The sequence below is a fragment of the Nannospalax galili genome, unplaced genomic scaffold (assembly GCF_000622305.1).
Source record: "Nannospalax galili isolate Female #2095 unplaced genomic scaffold, S.galili_v1.0 scaffold1623, whole genome shotgun sequence".
NCBI classification, from domain to species: Eukaryota; Metazoa; Chordata; class Mammalia; order Rodentia; family Spalacidae; genus Nannospalax; species Nannospalax galili.
The window spans coordinates 610022-630810 of record NW_008349082.1 but is presented as its reverse complement, the minus strand read 5'-3'; the positions used below and the strand labels follow the sequence as shown (position 1 = coordinate 630810).

Here is a 20789-nt window from a genome sequence, read left to right as displayed (position 1 = left end):
AATCTGCCAGAAAAAAAAATGAGCTAAGGAAAGGAAGAACCAGTATGAAGGAAGGAAGGAGGGAGGGAGGGAGGGAGGGAGGGAGAGAAGGAGGGAAGAAGATCTCATGGTTCAGTCTTTTTCCTTTATTTTGTTTTGAGACACCAGGCTGGCCTGGAACTCATAGCTATCCTCCTGTCTCTGCCTCTTGAGTGCTGGGATTAAAGGCGTGTACCACCACACCGGTCTTAGGATTCATTCTTTAAGCCACCTTTCTTAATGATCCTCAAGAAGAACAAAGCTGGGAGACTTCCTCATGCCAGGAGCCCCCATCCTGATGCCCCATGAGAACTGTAACTCTACGGGGACCCAGCTTGCACTTCTGAGGGGCAGGAGCTGGTCCCAGATACACGGGTGTCAGGAAGGGCAAAGAGGGAAAGAAAAGAGACTGTGATGCACACAGTTCTACCCGAGAGAGTCCTGCCAGCCCAGAACCTCTTCCCTAAGCCAGATACATCCTCAAGAGCCTGCTCAACACATTCCTGTGGGCTACGATCAAGCAGTGACATATGGTTTTAATTAAAAGAAAAATAAATAAATAAATTTTAAAAAGTGGGAAAAATAATACAAATTTGATGATGAAGAAAAATTAAGAGCAAGGAAGTAAATGAATGATTAATGAGTGTGGTTCACTGGGGAATAGGATGTGCTAGGCCCACGGGGGAGGGTCTGGACCCTCCTCTGAACACAAGCCTCAGAACCCTCGTTTCTTCATCCACAAAATGTTCACAACACCCACCCTGCAGGATGGGATGAGAGCTCTGTTAAAGATGTATGTGTGTTAACACCTCAACCCAGAATTTCAAGAAAAGTCCTAAATTTCTCAAGTTCAAGGGGAGCCCGAACTACACAGGGAGATCTTGCCTCAAAAAAAAACCAACAAAGTGTTCTCAAGGAGTGACAACCTAGATATCCACTCTGGGAGAGTGCTAAGCCCGTCCCTGCTACAGGCTCACTAACCCTCACAAGCCACTGAGGTAAGACTGACTTTTCTGAACTTCACATCCTGGGAAGGGAACTGGCCAAGGTCATGCGATCAGAGAGAGCAGCCAAACAGCCCCTATGATCATCAGCTGCACATAAGGAGAGGGTTCTAATACTCTCCCCATCCCACCACTAAGGTATCTGTCCTCCAGTCCTTTGGAGATTAAGAGGAGGGGGCCCACCTTACGGAGGACAAGGTGGGAGATGGACGCATTGGCATCGATGATGATGGTGGACACTTTGTCATCTCGGATCTCCTTGAGCAACGGTGTGGGGTCCCGGCTGTCATCCAGCATCCTCACTGATAGTGTCTCCTTAGAGATGAGGAAGCCACGCACCAATTCTTCCAATCTCAGCAGGCCTGAGGGAAGGTCAGGCTTCAGGTTAGCAGCCTTCCTTCTTCAAGCCTAGGCATAGAGCAGACACTCCTTCCTCTTTCCCAGCATGGAGCAGCTAGGCAGAAGACCACAGGGCTTGCTGAGGAGACAGAGTGGCCACCACGGGGCAGCTAGGGCCCTTGGGACACTGGGCTTGGGGGGACATGATGCCTTGGGACCTCCCCAAGTAAAATTCCCTCTAAGAGCTCTCCCCAGGTTTCTAGATATCTGTCCCTACCCTTTCCCAACCACCTTCTAGAATGTCTGACATCACACTTAGCACTCCTGTCTCTCCACCCAAACCACCTTGTTTCCTCTGCCTACCTCCCTCCACCAGGAGCACAGCCACCACTGCCTGCCAGTTTCTCAGGCCATAACCTTGATGGTTTCCTCTTTCTTTCTCCCTCACATACCCAGTCTCTACCTTCAAAATACATCAGAGCCCATCACGCCACGCCACCGTCACTGCCCTGGCCTGAGCCCCTGCCATCTCTTGCCTCTTGCAATGACCACACGTGCTTGAGTCTGCTCCCCACACAGCAGCCAGAGGGACAGAAACAGATGTGCCACTGCTCTGTGCCAAGTCCGATGATGGCTTCTCATCTCCTCCTGTCACTTAACGCTCCCACTTGCTAATTATTTGGCACAGAGTCGGCCTTCTGTGCTGTGGCCTTGGCCTGGCTATTCCCTCTGCTTGGGATCCTGTTCTTCCAGGTTCCTCCATCGCTGACCCTTCACCTGCTCTAGGTCTGTCACCTTCCAAAAGTGGCCCATATCCATGGCTTCTTTTTCAAAATTTGCCCACCCCCACTCCAGACTCTCAATTCCTTTAACTTCGCTGTGTCTCTATATAACTTACTCTACAGTCAGATAAGGTGTCTATTTACAGTGGGTAGCACCTGACTTCTGTCACTGGAAAGGAGGTCTGACAAGGTCAGCCATTTATGTCTACCTCACTCACGGGTGGTTCCCTCTCTAACACAAGAGTCAGCATGTGCTCAGTAAACACCTCTAGAAAGAGGAGTTTCTTCTGGAAGCTCCCGTGCTTGGTCCCCTCCCCCAACTTCAACACTCATAACCCGCTCCCAGCCCACTGCATATCACACTTGAACGTCTCCAAGAACGTCACACCCAACAGGAGCTCTTAAAAACAGACACTTTCCCTCCTCTCCAGAGTTCTGGCGTCATCCACGACCTGCACACCCTGCCCCCTCCCACCCAACCCTTCTCAAGGAGGCCTGGCTCTCCATCCAACTGCTGTCACCTGCGCCTACACACACGTCATCTCTCTCTGCCTTCTGCTGGCCTCCCTGCACACATGTATCTCTTTCCAGTCTGTTCACTTCTCCCAACACAGATCTGGCTGTGTCCCTTTGTCCTGCCCTGCCTGGAAAGCCTCCAGCCCCCCACCCCCACTTCACTGTTCCATGTTCCAGCCAAGAACCATTGAGCACTTGTGGGCTGTACTCATGACCTCTCCATCCTGGTCTTGCCAACTTCCTTATCAGAAGACAATCGTCCAACCCTTCCAGTTTAGCACAGAGGTCCATTCTCACAATGTGAGCCCTGAACCTCCTAGAGGGGTCAAGACCCCTCCCAGAGGCCCCCCACAGACCTCCTGGTGGCCCACATACTCCTGTGTCCCAAGAGCTCAGTGACCTGAAGCCCCCTCAAGACTAAGAGTTGCATGCAGGGGGCAGTTATGAGCAAGATGAAATGATAAATATGTGAAAATGTCAAGATGAGACCTATTTATATATTAACTAAGATTTAATAATTTTAAAAAGAATTATGTGCTCAGCCCTGCCCCACCCCACCCCCTCCTGAGCCTGGTAAAGGGCTGGGCAGAGCAGGTGTTTAGTCACCATCAATGGCTCACATGGGTCCCTCTGGGGCATTAGGGGGTTTATGGAACCAGAGGTCTCTGTTCCTGAAGGGGAACAGGAGGGACAGTGGGGTCTAGGAGAGCCAGGCACCTGGGTTCTGTGTGGGACCAGGGAGCTAGGTGGGACTCTAGAGCTCTTGGGAAGAGACACTTTGAAAGAAAACCAAACACCCAGTTCTCCTCCCTCACACTCTGCCTTGGCACAGATGAGGCTGGCTGAGGGGTAGTTGAAGGACTTGAGGATTCGGGAGACCGCCAGGCTGACGTCCTCGTTACTGGGGTACAGGCTGACAGATGCGAAGCGAAGGTACTGAAGGCGGGGTGTCTCCTCAGGACCCACCTTGATGTGGGGGATCTGGATAAAGAGGGAGCTGTTGCTTCCCAGGGATCCAAGTCCCATACCAGCCCCCCAACTCAGTCCCACATGCCCCACCTCACCTCCTTCTCCCCACAGATATGGCTCACGGTGGAGGCAGAAGCTGGGCTGGAGGAGGGCCCCAGGACAGACACCACTCCCTTGGGCAGGATCTGACACACTGTGAGGGTCAGGGAAGAGACCAGAAGACAACAGTCAGAGACCTTGTGCCTCCTCTCCTGCCCCACCCACCAGGAAACTGCCCTGGTCCAAGAGGAGAGCCAGAGGCTCTGAGCTGCTGGATCATCCTCCATCAGCCTGTACCAGGGAGGACCAGGCCCTGGTCCTGCTCAATGCAGTGTACAAAGGGAGGAAAAAAGATAGAGGAAGACAGGGCGACAAAGTCACAGAGAGACAGACCAAGCCAGGAGAAACACACACAGGAAGGCTTGAAGAAAGATACCATAGGCTCTGTGTGTTCGTGTGTGTGTGTGTGTGTGTGTGTGTGTGTGTGTGTGCGTGTGTGTGCGTGTATTGAGGCAAAATCTCACTACATAACTCAAGCTGTTCTGGAACTTGCTACATCGCCAAGCCTGGCCTTGAACTCATGTTCCCGGTGCCTGAGGCTCCAAGTGCTAGGTTTACAGGGTCGTACCAGCATGCCCAGCTCCACAGATCTCCTTCTGACCTGCAACCAGGAGCTGGCTTTCTTTATCTTCCAATCTCTTCAGCCACATTACTATCCATGATGCCTTCCTCCCTAACCCAGGACCCAGACACCCTCTTCTGTTGCGCCCTCTTACTCCTACCTTCCTCCCCTTAAACGAGACTCAAGAGGTGAACAGCTGCTGATTTTACTGGCCTGGTGCTTATTCTCAAGGCAGAACTCTAACTTTTAATAAGAGAACCAGTGTCCTTCAGTCCAGGTGCTTCTCAAGACTGACTGGCACGTGACTATGCGTGGCTGGTCCTCCTGACCACAGTGACTAGTTCAGAGAAGGGAATGAGCTTATAGAAGACCAGAGAACTGTCTGCTACAATTACTACTGCTAATCTAGTGAGATGTGAGCCTTGAGCTGTCGGGGACAACTTGACACCAAAAGAGAAGGGCATTCCTGAAAACAAAGCCAACTCAGACGGAAGCAGGACCCAGAGTCAAAGAGCGATTCCTGAAAAATCATTTCAGTAAATCTAGCCATTGCTCAAACGATCCTGGGATATCAAGGTCCTAGATCCAGCCATGCCTGAACTTGGTCACTAGTCCTCTTAGTGATGTGATCTAGTTCATATTCTTTTTCTCCCTGCCACTCCCCATGGCCTCACACATTCTAGGCAACTATTCTAACTCTGACCTATACTCCCCCTCCCCCGCCATACCATTCTCTTGCTTAAGCTGAGTTTCTACCACATCTCACTTAAAACATCAAAACAGTCTCCTGAGAGTCATAAGTGCTGCCTCTTACTTATCCTCAGATTTCCTCAACTCCATCTCCTCTTCATCCTCTCTATCCCTGCCCTCTTTCAGGTCACCTAGCTCAGGCTTTACCAGGCCCTTCACTCGCCACATACCCAGCCTCCAGATTCACCTTCTCTAATAGAAGCCCAGTTCCTTGGTATGAGCCCATGGATGGCTCACAGCCTTGGCTGAAGTGGGTAGCCTTCATCCTGGCAGTATAGCTCCTCCCAGAGCTAGCCTACCAATCTACCAGCCCCACAGCTCTGCCACACTCCAGTCCGGGCCTCACACATGATCACCTCAAACACTCACCGACTCCAACTGGTCAAGACAGCTTCGACTCCAGTACCCTGTTCCTTGATTCCAGATTCCAAGTGCACATCTCCCATACCATCTGCCTCTTCAACCTCGATCTCAAATTCATAGTAATCCTCCTGCCTCAGCCTTCCAAGTGCTAGGACTATAGGTATGAGATATCATGCCCTGCCTAAAACATGTTGCGATGCAGCAGGTTGCAATGATTCATGACCCCAGCTGTTTACACCTTGCTACAACATGGTGGGCTAGGCTCTGCAGGTGTGCTGGAGCAATGCCACTCTGTCCACCTCCTGCTCTCCTGTAGCAGGCCTCAGTCTAGCCTGCTCCAGAACAGCTTCCCAGACCCACTAGGGATTTTAAAGCCCCAGGCCTCACTGCCTATGCCTCTGAGCCCAGGAAGAAAGCAGAACCAGACAGGAAGGAAAGGAACAGATAGGCATAGTTAGAGGAGGACAAGCCTGAGCTGAGGAGGCCAGGGCATAGGGATGGACTGAGGGCCCTGGCCTGCCCTGCCTCACCCCACGCCCCCGCGGCCCTGCTCACTGGTGTCCGTGGTCTCGTACTGGCTGTCCCGCTGCAGCTCAAAGATGTCTACTTCCACTCGGGCCTTGGCTGGGACCTCGATGATCCCATTGATCTGCTCCCGGGCCAGGGCCAGGGCCAGACGCTCACCTCGGCCACACACAGTCTGGTCATCCAGGATTGCAGCTGAGGGGAGACAGGGGTTGGGAGGAGCCAGACTCCTCTGGGACCTGAGGGAGGAGGGGCTGGAGTCTCATCTCAGACTACTGGGCTCTAGAGTGAAGGGAGGTATAGGGGTTAAGGGTCTAGGCTCCTGGATCTGAGGCTAGAGAGCTGGGGGGTCTGGCTCCTTAGTCCAGGGGAATGAGGAGCTGGGAGCTGGGGCATCTTGCTTCTGAGGCCCAGATTCTTGGGTCCTCATATGCCTGGGTTCCCAGAAAAGAGCACTAGGGCCTGGCGGGAGAATCTCTGAGGAGGTAGAGTGCTGGGGGCCTCACCCATGCGCAGTGATGACAGCACCTGGCAGCTGGGGCTGGCGAAGGCAACAATCAGCAGCAGCAGCAGCTCAGCCGGCATCTTCCTCCCCTCCTCATGGGGACGCAGCAGCCGCGGCCCCCACTTGCCACCTGCAGAGAGACCCCCAGCCCCAGGGGAGATTGCTGATGTGGGGGACAGAGTCCCTTAAGAAAGCTGCTGGATGGGGTGGCTAGCATAGTCTCCCCAGACATCGTTGGGGAGGCGTGCACAGTTCTGAAAGACCCTGCTTACTGGAGACACCAAGCTCACAGTACTGAGGACACTGATGGAATGGTCAGGTCAGGGGATGCCGATGGGATAGGCACTGCTAGAGACCCCAAGTAGGAGTGATCCCAGGGACTAGGCCCACCCCAACAGGAAACTGGGAAGTGCCACCCACCCCACCCGGTCCCACCCCTGTCTCTGGGCAGGCAGCCGTTACTAGGCAACAGAAACTGGCTGGAGAGGATGCAGTGGTTGCTAGGCAACCCCATCCCAAGCCTCACTTGCCACCTTCCCGATGTCCCTGGTTCCCACAATCCCATGGGGAGAGAGGCCTGGACATCCAGGGTCTGAGAGGGGAAAGTATCTGGGAGTTAGGAAGCTTTGGGGGGAGGGAGGGAGGAAGAAGGGCGGGAAGGAGAGAGAGAGGGAGGGAGGGAGGAAGAGAGGGAGAGTGGGAGGGAGGGAGACTCAACACAGCAAAGGACTTAAAGAAAAGAGTACAGAATAAAGAGAAAGGAGGAAATTGAGAAAGTGTCTGAAGAGAGGCTGCAAGGGCAAAATGAGAAAAGGAAGGAAGGCCCAGAGACCAGAAAGATGACAGAACCCAGCAACGACTAGAAGCCAAGAGCAACAGAGAAGAGGAGCTGGAGGGGGTGAGAGACAGGACTAGGAGAGAGACAGAGAAAGAACAGAGGCAGGAGGATGGGACGCCATGGAGGTAAAGGACAGAGAGGAAGGGAGCAGGCCAACAAGGGACACCAGTGTATGGGCACAGCGAGGCACAGCAAGTGGAAGAAGAGAAATCAGGAGATGCAGGGAGAGCCAGATAGGAAGAAAGGCAGGCTGGAGTGAGCTGCTTGCCAGAGGCAGGTGACCAACTACTGCCTGTACCCTGTTCTGGGGAGCTGATGGAGAGGGGGTAAGGTATACCCCCTACCCCTCATAAACCCCCACTTAGGGAATCCAGGTTTGCTCTGGGCACTGCAGGCCTTCTGCAGGGCAACCACTGGGTGGAATGAGTTTTACCAGGTGTGCACATGGATTCTAGGACCTAGCTGCAGACTATGTCCCAAGAAAGAGGGTTGCTGTAGGGACCAGAGCACTGTAAGGTATATCTGCTGTCATCTGACACCCCACCTGGACCCATGGAAGGAAGACTTGATCTAGTGACATGCAGAAAAACTGCTGGGGAATGGAGGGAGAGTCACAAGGCAAGACTTGGAACTGGCTTCTATGGCTGCAAAAGCCTAGGCCAAGGAGAAAGGGTACCCCATCAGTCTCGGGTTTGCCCCCCACCTCACTGTATGACCTTAAGCAAGTCACCACTCTCTGTCTCTGGGCCTCTGGGAAGGAGAGGCTGAGGACAGGAAGGCATGCTCGAACAGACTGGTGGCTGAAGACTGCAATTTAGATCGAGGGATTCTGGGAGATCTAGAAGGAGAGTTCTGAAGGGGAAGGGCAGGGGAAAAGGGGGTTCACCCCGAGACACCAGGGACACCTGAGTCAAATGGGGAGCAGGGACTAGAGACAGAAAGACTGACACAGGGCAAAAGGGCAGGGGCCCACAAGTGGCAGACAGGTAGGGCAAAGGGACAGAGACGCTGTGCAGAGATAGACTTGGGGGCAGCAAATGGACACAGAGGTGCAGGAAGGCATGCCCAGAAAGACAGCCCAAAAGTGGTAACAAAGCCAAATGGAGGAAAAGGACAGATAGACACAGCCTGGGAAGAAGACACTCATGCCAGGTATGGTGGCTCAGGAGGCTGAGGCAGGAGGATCACTGTGAGTCTGAGGTCAGTATATGCTGCACGTTAAATCCCTGGACAGCTAGGCCTACAGAGTTAGACCTTGTCTCAAAAAAGAGATAATAAAGGAACAGAAGTAAGATGTAAGGGAGAAGGGGAAGGGACCAGGTAGACCTGGGACTGACAGACCCAGAGACTCAAATCAGACAGTAAAGATGGACACAGAGCCAGCTGCTGCGGGAAACTAAGGAAAAGGGGCCAGGCCCTACAGGTTGGAGGAGACACATCAGCAAGGGGGAAATGCCAGCGAAGGCCAGGAGGCAAACAGGAAGAGAGAGAGGGTCAAAAGATAACACACATTAAGTATAAGAGCCATGGAAGAGCAGGGTGTGGTGACACATGCCTGTAATACCAGCACTTGGCAGGTAGAGGCAGGAGGACCAGGAGTTCAAAGTCAGCCTCTGCTGCTCAGTGAGTTCAAAGCTAGCCGCTTCCCAAAAGCAAAGCAAACAAACAAAAAAGACCATAAGGACGAAAAAACAGCAGAACTCTCACGAGAGAGACAGAGAGAGACTGAGACAGACAGACAGACACACTGGCAGAGAATGTAAATGAGTGTTGAACTGCCCAGCAGCCTAAAGAGGCTGGGGCAAGAGAGGCGGAAGCAGGAATGAAAAGGCACAAGCGATAGATGGCTACACGACTAGAGAGAGAAAGAGTCAGGAGGGAAACTGAGGCAGAGAGACTGTCCTGAAGGGGCCCAGAAGTCCACACAGACAGGTGCGCACCCATGGGAAGACACTCGGGGATGCCTGAGGTGGGGGTGCAGAAGATTCCCCCAGGGAAATGGGAGGAATGGAAGCAGAAAGACCTAGTGGTCTAGCACAGAAGGGAGGGGAGTGGGGTGGGAGAGGGCCAGGCCAGGAACCCGGAACCAGAGGGAAGAGTAGTGGATTGGGACAGTTAAGAGGGGAGGGCTGGAGGACCTAGAGTAGGCCGTGGGGAGGGAAGCTGAAAAGTGAGAGAGGGTCCGGAGGTGGTGAGAAGAGCAACCAAAGAATGGAAAGATGGAAGAAGGACGAGGGTTAGACCAGCATGGGCACCTCCAACGCAGGCCGGGTTAGAACAGCAAAGAACAAGGAAGTTGGGCAGTCAGAGTCAGATGAAATGGAGACTTGAAAATGGAAAGGCATTTCCAGGAGACAGGAGGTGCAGTGGGGTTGGGGGGGGGGTTGTAAGTAGGAAGCCAGTGTGGGACTTAGACCTAAAGCTTGGGAAAGGAACATGCCAGGAACCCTTGTAAAGTGAGCTACCACAAGAGCTAGCCAGCCCCACAGGACCCTGGGAAGCTGAGGGAGGATGAGGGACTGAGGGTAGGTGTGAGCTATGTACCCAGAAGTAGGGATGAGAAAAGGTCGCAGAGATGGGAGATTGAGAGGGAGGGCACAAAGCAGTGGGGGGTAGGGTCCCTGCCATCCATCAGGGGGCAGGGACTGTGGGGGCCCTACCAGGCCGGCGGGGAGCCCGGCCTTCCAGGACCCAGGACCCAACCCAATCCCCGCCCTGCAGACACTCACGGATCCTGGTGGGACGGAGGGCTGGGCTCCCTCGAGGCCCGAAGAAGACAACCAGGAGATAGATGCTCTGGCGTTGGGTGGTGGTGTGGATGGGGCCGGGGGAGAGGGCAGTCCACTGGGCCCCCTCCCCCGCCGCCGGCGGTGGCCCCCGACTAATCCAAAACGGTGTCTCCCCAGGAGCAGGGAGGAAGGACAGGTGGAAAAGCAGAGGGCGGGCCGGGAGGGGAGGAAGGGGAAAGGAGAAAATGGAGGAGAAGGGGAGAGAGAAGAGGGGGAAGGAGCAAATGGAGGGGAAGGAGGGAGGAAAGGAGAGGAAGGTGAAAACGGAAGGGAGGGGGGCACGGGCAAAGCCGGGGGAGGGGGAAGCCGGCCCAGGAAAGGGCCCCCGCCCCCTCCCCTAGCCTGGCCGGCCTGGGGGAGGCACAGGGGGTGAGGACTGGGTGGAGAAAAGAAAGCTGGCCATCGGGAGAAGTGGGGGAGGGGAGGGCCTGATTGGGGGGAGGGGGCCGCCCCCTTCCCCCCCTCCCCCCAGAACCTCGGCTCTGCCCTGGATGAGGCTAGGGCCTGGAATCCTTAAGCCCTCAGCCCCCACGGGAAAGCATGCTGGGGGCCAGGAGAGGCCGGGCAGTGATGGGGCTATAGAGGACAGGGTACTGGCAGCCCTGGAGAGACCCAGAGGGGGGCAGACGAGGTGGTGGAGAGATGGGGAGGAGAGAGAGGAGGGAGGAGAGGATGGAGAGGAGCAGGTGGAAGAGGAAGGCGGAGGAGGGTGGGGTGTCCCGGGGGCGGCCCGCGCTCGGTGGGAGGGCCTGGCCACGGACTCCTAGTCCCTGGCGAGCAGCAGCCGCGGGTGGCTCCGTGTCCCCAGCCAGGCCTGCCTCCCTGCTGCCGGCCGCTACTACCGCTGCCTCCACGATCCTTCTCCCCTCCGAGGCGGCCGCCTGCCTGCCCGCGCTGGGTCCTGGAGCGCGGGGGGTGGAGGGGAGAGATGTAGGGAGGGAGGGAGGCAGGGAGGAGGGCGAGCAGGAGGAAGGGAGGGAAGCAGTCAGGGAGCAAGGAGGGAGGGGGTCAGGGGAGGGGGTGATGGTATTGGTCGGGGCTGGGGGGCCTTGCGAGGAGAATGCTGATGAGAAGAACGAGCTCCATTAGATGGAGGGCCCACCCCCGGGCCACCCCCTCCAACCACACCATGCCACCGCCCTGCCCAGGCAGCCTTGGGCACTAAAGCCTGTGGAGATGAGAGGTGTCAGTGGGCAGAACTGGGGAGAAGGCCCTGGAGATTGGGAAAGAGGAGTACAGAGGTGGAGAAAAATGCAGAAAGACAGCCATCAAGACCCAGAGGGGTGGGCCAAAGCCCACCAACTCCACAAGGACAAGGACAGGGATAAGAAAGAAAGCCACATGGGGACAGGAGAGCAGCTTATGGGCGAAAGGTGTCTGAATGTGGAGAGAGGCCAGAGATAAGAGGGAGGCCATGGACATAGAGAGGTTCCTCAGGCTTATGGAACAAGCCACAGAAAGGATAACCAGGAAGCATCCACAGGGCCAGGAGCCAGCCAGATGAGCAGGAGGTCACAGAATCAGGGAATAGGCCCACAGATACAAGAGACCCACTGAGGCAGGTGTGAGGTAGGTCTTGGAGATGGGACTGAAAAGCCCCCAGAAAGAGAGATGTTGAGGGGAGGAGGAGGATGGGAATTCTCCAGAGTCACAGAGAAATCCTGGGGACCCATGGAGATGAGTGGGTGGGGAGAAGAGGGCTTCATTTTCCAGTCACCTGAGCAGAGACGCAGTAGGAAGGGGTTGGCAAAAGGGCAGGGAGTTGGAGGCCAGGACCAGAGCTGGGAGACGCCCTCCTGCCCAGAGAACACTACTGTCTCTCTGAGGGAGCCAGAAGGGCAGGGGGATGGAACAGACAATCGACACATCTTCAAGTGGGGGTGGGTGGTGCACGGCTGGGTGTGTGGGGGGGTGAAATTTGGGGGGAAGGAACATGACAGTTGGTGCTGAAGGCTGAGCCCGTGACTCACCACCACCACCCCCATGCTCGTGATGGGGAGGAGACACTGACATACTCACGTGCAGCCCCCAGCACACGTGACCACATGCCTCGCACACACAGTTGGCACGTGGCAACTCACAGATTATACCCAGGCCTGGCATGCTGAGCTGAGTTCTTGGCTCTGTGGGGCATGCCTAACATGTTACACATACATCTGACCCTAAAGGACTACTGATTTTGCATCTCCATCCTCACTCTACTTGGTTAATACCTACAGTCTACTTAACACCCATGCTCAGGGTCTTTGCTTATGCAAGGACCTCAACATCTACCCTCTTTAAATATAACCTGTACCCAGTGTCACCAGACTGAGACGGGGCCTAACCAACGGAAATTTAGTTAAGAAGTCCAAGCAGAAGGTTTGCAGAAAACAGCTGGAGATGCCAAGCTGGACCCTGAAGAAGAGAGAAGGGGACCTTAGAAGCAGCAAAACACTGCCTAAGGGCACAGAGCCTGTCAAAGGCTGAGCCTAGTTTACACTTTTGCTATTATATGACTCCACCAAAGGGTGAACCCAGACTACATTAGGGAGCAGATAGGCCCTGTTTTAGAGCTAATTCCCACCAACTGCTTTGGTCTTTTTGCATCACCCATTTGCTGTGCGACCACAATCACTTCACCTGGCAAGGGGAGTTACAGGCCTAAGTAGGGATCAACTCTTAGGTGGGAATCCTGGTTTTCTTCCTATAGGAAACTGGACATACGACCTAACTTCTTGGGCCTCAGTTTCTTTATAAACTCCAGATAATTGTTTTTCTTCCTTAAGAGGGTTGTTGAGATTAAATTAAATGAAGCATAGACAGCACTAGGCATAACACCTCTTTTTCTTTCTCTCTCTCTCTCTCTCTCTCTGTCTCTCTCTCTCTCTCCTTTCTTTTTTAGACAGGCTCTATTTTTTTTGAGACCAGGCTGGCCTCAAACTCAGAGATCCTCCTGCCTCTGCCTCCCAAGTGATGAGATTTAAAGGCATGTACCACCACACTCAGGCTCACCCAGTATCTCTTAAGTCACTTAGATGGCAGCTATCATTAGGCACCTTGAGACACTAATAGCAGTAATTCCTATATAAGAGATTTTACTTTGTGCCTTACAACTTTGGGACCAAGGCTATCATTATCCCCATTTTACAGATGGAAACTAAGGCACAGCTGGGAAGTGCCAGGGCCAAGACTTCAGTCTAGGCAACCTGGTTTAATCATGTGTGTCTGGTGTTAGGGAGTCTAGTGGAACGGTAGGGACACCAATGGAAGGATACAAGAAAGGTGGTGATGGGATTCAGACCTAGATTTGACTCTGTGTTCAGTTTCCCGGCAGCTTGTTAGCTTCAGATGAGTAAATGACCCAACTCTGAGATTCAGTTTTCTCATCTGAGAAATGAAAGGTAGAGGGTTTTGACCAAGTGCCCTGACAACTCCTTTGACCTTGGGTTCAGGGAGGAGCTCTCTAAAAACTTTTTTTTGGTATGTGTGTACTTGTGCACACTGGCACACTTGTGTGCATGCATGTGGATGATAGATGCAGATATCAGTATCTTCCTCAGTCATTCTGTACCTTATTTCTTAGTTTTTAAATTACATTTATTTGTGGGGGGTACACACATGTGATGTTGCATATATGAAGGTCAGATGACAACTTGCAGGAGTTGGTTCTCTCCTTCTACCATGTGGGTCCCAGGGATCAAACTCCGTGACAGGCTGAAAGTGCCTTTACTGGTTCTGGTTGAAGCATCTCCTTTGAAAAAAACAAACAAATTGGGGGGGGGGGGTAACATGTTTTGCCTGCATGTATGCAAGTGCAACACGTGTACAAATGCCCATGGAGGCCAGAAGAGGGCATTGGATCTCCTGAAATTGGAGTTACAGATGGTTGTTAGCCACCATATGGCTGCTAGGAGCTGAACCCAGGTCCTTTGTAAGGGCAGCCAGTGCTCTTAACTGCTGAGCCACTGCTCCAGCCCTTTTGGGGTTTTTTTTTTTTTTTTTTTTTTTTTTTAAACTGGGTCTCCCTGTAGTCCCCCAGCTGGCCTGGAACTTGCTATGTAGATCAGACTGGCCTTGATCTCATGGGGATCCACCTACCTCTGCCCCCCAAGTGCTGGGATTGAGTGTACAGCCACGCCTAGCTTTCCCCCCCTCCAAATCTGTGTATGTGTGTGTATGTGCACAGGATGCAGGGACCTACAGAAGCCAGAGGTGGATACTCCTGGAGCTGGAGTTACAGGCGTTGTGAACCACCTGACATGGGTGCTGGGAATCAAACTCTGGGCCTCTGGAAAAGCATTAAGGGCTCTTAACTGTTGAGCACTCTCTCCAACTTAGTGTTCGAGACAGGGTCTCTTCTCTCATTGACCCTGGAGCCTGTTATGACATCCCCAGCGACTGAATAACACACACACCATGCACCAGGCTTTTACATGGGTGCTGGGGTTGGGGAGGACCTCAGGTCTTCAATGTTTGCACAGCCAGCACTTGACAGGCTGAGCCCTGTGAAAGCATGTCTAAGGGTGCTGGGGCAACTTGCTCCCAAAGCAAAGGGTCGGAGTGGAAAGGTCACTAGGGAGGGCTGGAGTCCCTTCCAAGCATGTGGGAAACCCATTCTGCCTGAGCTGTGCTGGGTCAGTCGACCTAAAAGGAAGCAGACTAGTCCGTCCAACTACGGATCCACTTCCCTAAGACGACTCCATCAGGACTGTCTGCAGGCCCTCCATCCCAACACACAGCCTTCTTCCAAAGAAACGTCCTGACCTAGCTTTCCCCCATTCCATTTCCCACTTCCTGTCATGTCCTTCAGGTTTTCCATTTCCCCTAGAGGACGTCTCTCAACTTCGTTTCTACCCCACCCCTTAGTCCCGCGTCGTCGTCCTCCCCACCCCATCCCCGCCCCGCCTCTGAATAAAATCAGTCTGCAGCCTTGGGGATCCCTTTACTCCATGTGACTGATGCTGCAGGAGTCCCAGCCTCCCAGTCAGGCCGAGTGGTTTCACTTTCTCTCACTGACCCTTGGGGTTCCCTGGGTCGGAAATCCTAGGCGCTTGGAGCTCCGCGTGCCTCAATACCACACACTTGGCTCTAAACCCCACCGCCCAGTCTAGCCCGGAGCCCCTAAGATGGCGCCCGCAGCTTCGTCCCGCCTCTCGACGTCATCGCACCGCCCTCGACTCAGCGCGGCCCTTCTGAGCCATCAAAGGCGGAGTCCAGGAGGACGATCCTCCAGGGAGGCTTAAAGGGGCGGGCACTATCCACCTGGAGGCCGGAGGGTGAGGGAACGTCGCTAGAGGATTGGCTGGGTGCCGCGGGTTCCCGACCCTCTGCCCTATTGGCTGAAGCCTCAGAAACATGAGCGCCGATTAGTCGAACGGCACGGGCCAGGCGGGCAGTAATTGGCTCGCTGTGCAGTCTGCGCGGCGGCGGAGGAAGGTGGGGCGGGGCGTTGCTGCGGGCTAGAGCGAGGCTGCGGAGCAGGCGAGACGGCGGAGCTAGAGAGGACGCTGCGCTAGGGTGGCGGTGCGAGGGGAGCAGCCACCCGCGGCCCGGTCCGGGGCATGCGAGACGGCTGAGGCGGGTGAGTTCCAGCGGGATCGCGGAGGCCCGGCCCGCCCCGGCCTGATTCCCTCGCCCGCGTCGCTCGGCTTGCGCACTGAAGGCCCAGAGGAGCGCGCACCGGGTGGGGAGGGCGGAGCGGCGCCAACCGCCGCCCGGCTCGAGCTCCGGGCGGGGGCCGGGCACGGCCGAGCGGGGCCGGGCGGGGGCGGGGCGGCGGGTGGGAAAGGGTACTGGAATTGTGCTCCCGGCTGAGTGAGGCGAGGTGGGGCTGCAGCTGCGGGCTAGGAAGCGACAGGGGCGGAAAGGGGAGGGCTCTCGGGTTCGAGGCGAAGGGCTTGTGTCTGTGTGCTGAGGGTCCTGCAAGCGAAGGGGGACGGTTAGGAGGACTCTTGGGTGACGGGGTGCGGGGTGGGGCCGAGAAAGGTGGTAATTGACGCGGGGTGGTGGGCATCGATTTGTGCCTGGAAAGAAAGAATTAGAGCAGAGAAGGGGTTTTGGTGTGCAGAGGATTAGGAAACAAAATATCTTCAAGGAGAGAGAGATCCAGGTGTGAAAAATGGAGTGAAATTAAGGCAAAACATGAAAGCTGCAGATTGACTACCCTTGGGCCGTGTTGAGAGGGGCCTTAAATTCTTACGAAGAGACTGGAGGTCGTAGAATAAGCTGGAGAGGGGAGTGATTGTTTTGTTTTAGGTACAGGTAAATAGGCCAAAGTGAAGTTAAGATTGGGGTATCCCTGGGTGTAGGGGGAGAGAGAGAGAGATGTGCTAAGGAGAGACGGTAGTCTGAATTCCTGCGATTAGAATGAGATAGGCCACATTGATAACTTGAGGGGGGGTGTCCTGTATTCCCTAGTTGTAGGGTCGTGAGAATGGCAGATGTGAAGGACTCTTTGCTGTGTTCTAGTACTGATGGAGGTTTTTGTATGAGAAGTTTTGGGAGTCTTGAGTATTCCTGAAGGGGATAGGGGCAGTAAAGGGGAAGGAAGGTAAGGCCACTGTGAAGGGTAGTTTGATATCCCTGGACAGGGTCATAGTATGTGAAGGTCTTGTTAAAAAAAGTGAACTTAAATTTATGTAAAATAGGGGTCTGGAAATTCCTTGGGTGGGTTTGGATCTTTTCACAAAGAAAAAAAGTTTAGTTTGATTCTGTGAAGGGAGGATTGGGAATGGATTAGAGTTGATGTGGGCCCTTTGTACCAAGAACTTAGGTTGATAGGAAGAGGTGGTATGGGCATTCCCAGATGAGTTAGGGTGGCCTTATGAAGAAGAGGGATTTAGGTCACTTTGAAAAGGGGACCTGGGTGTCAAAGGGGATTAACATTGTAGACTTGGTTTTGATACAAAGAAAAGGTGACTAGTGTGAAGTACTGGGATACCCTGGAGGCATGTGGTAGAAAGGTGGAAATGGTTCAGGTGTGAAGAAAGGATTAGGCCTTTGTGGAGCTGGGTCTTCTAAAAAGAGGCTTGGGTACAGGAGGCCTTGATCTGTTCAAGAATTTCAAGAGTCTGAGTATCATGAAGTGGTTAGGGTGGGAAAAGGATGGAGATGACTTGGGTCAGTGTGAGAAGTTTTGATTAGGAGAACAGATCATTTATTGTGAGGAATCTGGGCAACAGGGTTTGTGCTTAGCAGAGGTTGAGTGGAAAGTAGAGGCTCACACAATGTCAGAGTGCCTAAAATAGGATGGCAGGGCCTTGGCTTCTGCACCAGTTGGAGTGGCCTGGTGAAAGAAGTTTGTGAACCTGAGAGATAGCGATCTCAGGCAAAACAGGCCAGCAAGGTCTGTGTGAGGGTTTGCTGGGTAGTTTGGCAAGGGAGTGCTGTATAAATTGGTGAGGAGGCAGGGGAAGGAAATCTTCAGCGAAAGGAGAGAAAGGAGACAGGTTCCTGTGTGCTGAATGGCCTTGGGGGCTGGCTTGGAGGCATGGGAACCAAGGGGATAGGTTACAAGATCTGGTGGGTGGAGTTGGATACAAGTTGATTGAGAGGTGAGACTTGGGTAGAGTTCTTGGGAAGGGACTGCTGGGGCATTTTTGTGTTGTTTTTATGTTCGGGGAAGGAAGGGTTGTTAGGGAGGGGCTTGAAGCAGGAAAGTCTAATCAAGAGATTGGAGGAGGAACTGGGTCTGTGGTATTAGAAGGTAGAGGTGATAGAGGAAAGAACTGCCCCTGGGAAGGACTGACTTGTCCCTGCTCTCTTCTCAGCCCAGGGACTTGCTGTTGCCATGACCGAGGAGTCTGAGGAGACAGTCCTGTACATTGAGCACCGCTATGTCTGCTCTGAGTGCAACCAGCTCTATGGATCTCTGGAGGAGGTGCTTCTGCACCAGAACTCCCACGTGCCCCAGCAGCACTTTGAGCTGGTGGGTGTGGCTGACCCTGGCGTCACAGTGGCCACAGAGGCAGCTTCAGGCACTGGCCTCTATCAGACTCTTGTACAGGAGAGCCAGTACCAGTGTCTTGAGTGTGGGCAACTACTGATGTCACCCAGCCAGCTCCTGGAGCACCAGGAGCTACACCTGAAAATGATGGGGCCCCAGGAGGCAGTGCCAGCTGAGCCACCACCCAAGGTGCCCCCCTTGAGCTCCAGCACCATTCACTATGAGTGTGTGGATTGTAAGGCTCTCTTTGCCAGCCAAGAGCTCTGGCTCAGTCATCGGCAGACCCATCTCCGGGCCATGCCCACCAAGGCTCCTGCTCCAGTTGTCTTGGGGTCACCCGTTGTCATAGGCCCCCCTGTGGGTCAGGCCCGTGTGGCTGTGGAACATTCATACCGAAAGGCTGAAGAGGGTGGGGAAGGGGCGACTGTCCCGTCTGCAGCTGCCACCACCACTGAGGTAGTGACCGAAGTGGAACTGCTCCTCTACAAGTGCTCCGAGTGCTCCCAGCTCTTCCAGCTGCCTGCTGACTTCCTGGAGCACCAGGCCACCCACTTCCCTGCTTCTGTTCCAGAGGAGCCTGCTATACAACAGGAGACCATGATCCCACCACCTGCAGAGGTTCCAGCCCCTCAGCCTGACCCCCTTCCTGCCTCTGATCACAGTTACGAGCTGCGCAATGGGGAGGCCATTGGACGGGATCGTCGGGGCCGCAAACCGAGGAGGAACAACAGTGGAGAGTCCAGTGGGGCAGCCACCCAGGAACTCTTCTGCTCAGCCTGCGAACAGCTCTTTCTCTCACCCCACCAGCTCCAGCAGCACCTGCGGAGTCACCGGGAGGGCATCTTTAAGTGTCCCCTGTGCAGTCGTGTCTTCCCCAGCCCCTCCAGTCTGGACCAGCACCTTGGTGACCACAGCAGTGAGTCTCACTTTCTGTGTGTAGACTGTGGCCTGGCCTTTGGCACAGAAGCCCTCCTTCTGGCCCACCGAAGAGCCCACACCCCGAATCCTCTGCATTCATGCCCCTGTGGGAAGACCTTTGTCAACCTCACCAAGTTCCTGTACCACCGGCGTACTCATGGGGCAGGAGGTGTCCCTCTGCCTACAACCCCGGTCCCACCAGAGGAGCCTGCCATTGGTTTTCCTGAGCCAGTCCCTGCAGAAACAGGAGAGCCGGAGGCCCCGGAGGTCCCAGAGCCTCCCGTTCTCCCTGGGTCTGAGGAGAGTTCGACAGAGCCTGCAGCTCCAGGCACTTACCGCTGCCTCCTTTGCAGCCGTGAGTTTGGCAAGGCCTTGCAGCTGACCCGGCACCAGCGTTTCGTGCACCGGCTGGAGCGGCGCCATAAATGCAGCATTTGTGGCAAGATGTTCAAGAAGAAGTCTCACGTGCGGAACCATCTGCGCACGCACACCGGGGAGCGGCCCTTCCCCTGCCCTGACTGCTCCAAGCCCTTCAACTCACCTGCCAACCTGGCCCGCCACAGGCTCACGCACACCGGGGAGCGGCCCTACCGCTGTGGGGACTGTGGTAAGGCCTTCACTCAGAGCTCCACGCTGCGGCAGCACCGCCTGGTGCACGCCCAGCATTTCCCCTACCGCTGCCAGGAGTGCGGGGTGCGCTTCCACCGCCCGTACCGCCTGCTCATGCACCGCTACCACCACACGGGGGAGTACCCCTACAAGTGTCGGGAGTGTCCCCGCTCCTTCCTGCTGCGCCGCCTGCTGGAGGTGCACCAGCTGGTGGTCCACGCAGGGCGCCAGCCCCACCGCTGCTCCTCCTGTGGGGCAGCCTTCCCTTCCTCCCTACGGCTGCGTGAGCACCGCTGTGCAGCTGCGGCGACCCAGGCCCCGCGGCGCTTCGAGTGTGGGACCTGCGGCAAGAAAGTGGGCTCTGCTGCACGGCTGCAGGCGCATGAGGCGGCTCACGCTGCTGCCGGTCCCGGGGAGGTCCTGGCTAAGGAGCCCCCAGCTCCCAGGGCCTCAAGGGCCTCGCGCACATCAGTTACTCCCTCCCCGATAGCCCTTGGGAGCAGCGTCCCTGCGACCCCTGCAGCCCCTGCCCGCCGCCGGGGCCTGGAGTGCAGCGAGTGCAAGAAGTTGTTCAGCACGGAGACATCACTGCAGGTACACCGGCGGATCCACACGGGTGAGCGGCCATACCCGTGTCCAGACTGTGGGAAGGCTTTCCGTCAGAGTACCCACCTGAAAGACCACCGGCGCTTGCACACAGGCGAGCGGCCCTTTGCCTGTGAGGTGTGTGGCAAGGCCTTTGCCATCTCCATGCGCCTGGCAGAACATCGCCGCATCCACACAGGTGAACGGCCCTATTCTTGCCCCGACTGTGGAAAGAGCTACCGCTCCTTCTCCAACCTCTGGAAGCACCGCAAGACTCACCAGCAGCAGCATCAGGCTGCGGTGAGGCAGCAGCTGGCAGAGGCAGAGGCCGCTGTGGGCCTGGCTGTGATGGAAACTGCAGTTGAGGCTCTGCCCTTGGTGGAAGCCATTGAGATCTACCCTCTAGCCGAGACTGAGGGGGTCCAGATCAGTGGCTGACTCCCCCATTTTCCTCTTCAGCACCACCATGCCCTGCTGCTGAAGGGCCCTCCAACAGCCCCTGAAAACCTCTATACATACTGTACCCCTCTCTTCTTCACCACCATATAAGTTCTGAAACTGGATTTACTTTATTTTCTGAAGGGGCTGCTCTGGGGTCCTTGGTATATAAGGTCTCATCCCTTTCTCCCCACCTTCCACCTGTTTGGTGGTCCCAAAGTGAGACAGTCAATAAAGACTGAGTTGGATATTT

The 20789-nt window shown here is 55.1% G+C and overlaps 2 protein-coding genes across 2 annotated transcripts in view; one reads left to right on the top strand and one right to left on the bottom strand.

Annotated features, from left to right (window-relative positions):
• The window catches only part of Grik5 (glutamate ionotropic receptor kainate type subunit 5), an 83971-nt gene extending 73725 nt beyond the window's left edge, over window positions 1–10246 (bottom strand). Inside the window, exons 1-6 of the mRNA XM_008846436.3 lie at window positions 10000–10246; window positions 6434–6562; window positions 5958–6122; window positions 3724–3821; window positions 3475–3640; window positions 1206–1384 (exon numbers count right to left, since the gene is read on the bottom strand). Coding sequence (XP_008844658.1) covers window positions 1206–1384; window positions 3475–3640; window positions 3724–3821; window positions 5958–6122; window positions 6434–6512 — 687 coding nt within the window. The 5' untranslated portion in view covers window positions 6513–6562; window positions 10000–10246. The remainder of the gene's footprint in view (window positions 1–1205; window positions 1385–3474; window positions 3641–3723; window positions 3822–5957; window positions 6123–6433; window positions 6563–9999) is intronic.
• A 5105-nt stretch (window positions 10247–15351) lies between these two features.
• On the top strand, window positions 15352–20789 carry Znf574 (zinc finger protein 574). The gene is made up of 2 exons (XM_008846435.3): window positions 15352–15622; window positions 17811–20789. Exon 2 carries the CDS (start codon window positions 17831–17833, stop codon window positions 20534–20536), a length of 2706 nt encoding a protein of 901 aa, XP_008844657.1. The 5' UTR covers window positions 15352–15622; window positions 17811–17830; the 3' UTR covers window positions 20537–20789.

Excerpts from the sequence above, each read along its gene's own strand:
- Znf574 (XM_008846435.3), top strand. The coding sequence starts at position 17,831 with ATGACCGAGGAGTCTGAGGAGACAGTCCTGTACATTGAGCACCGCTAT.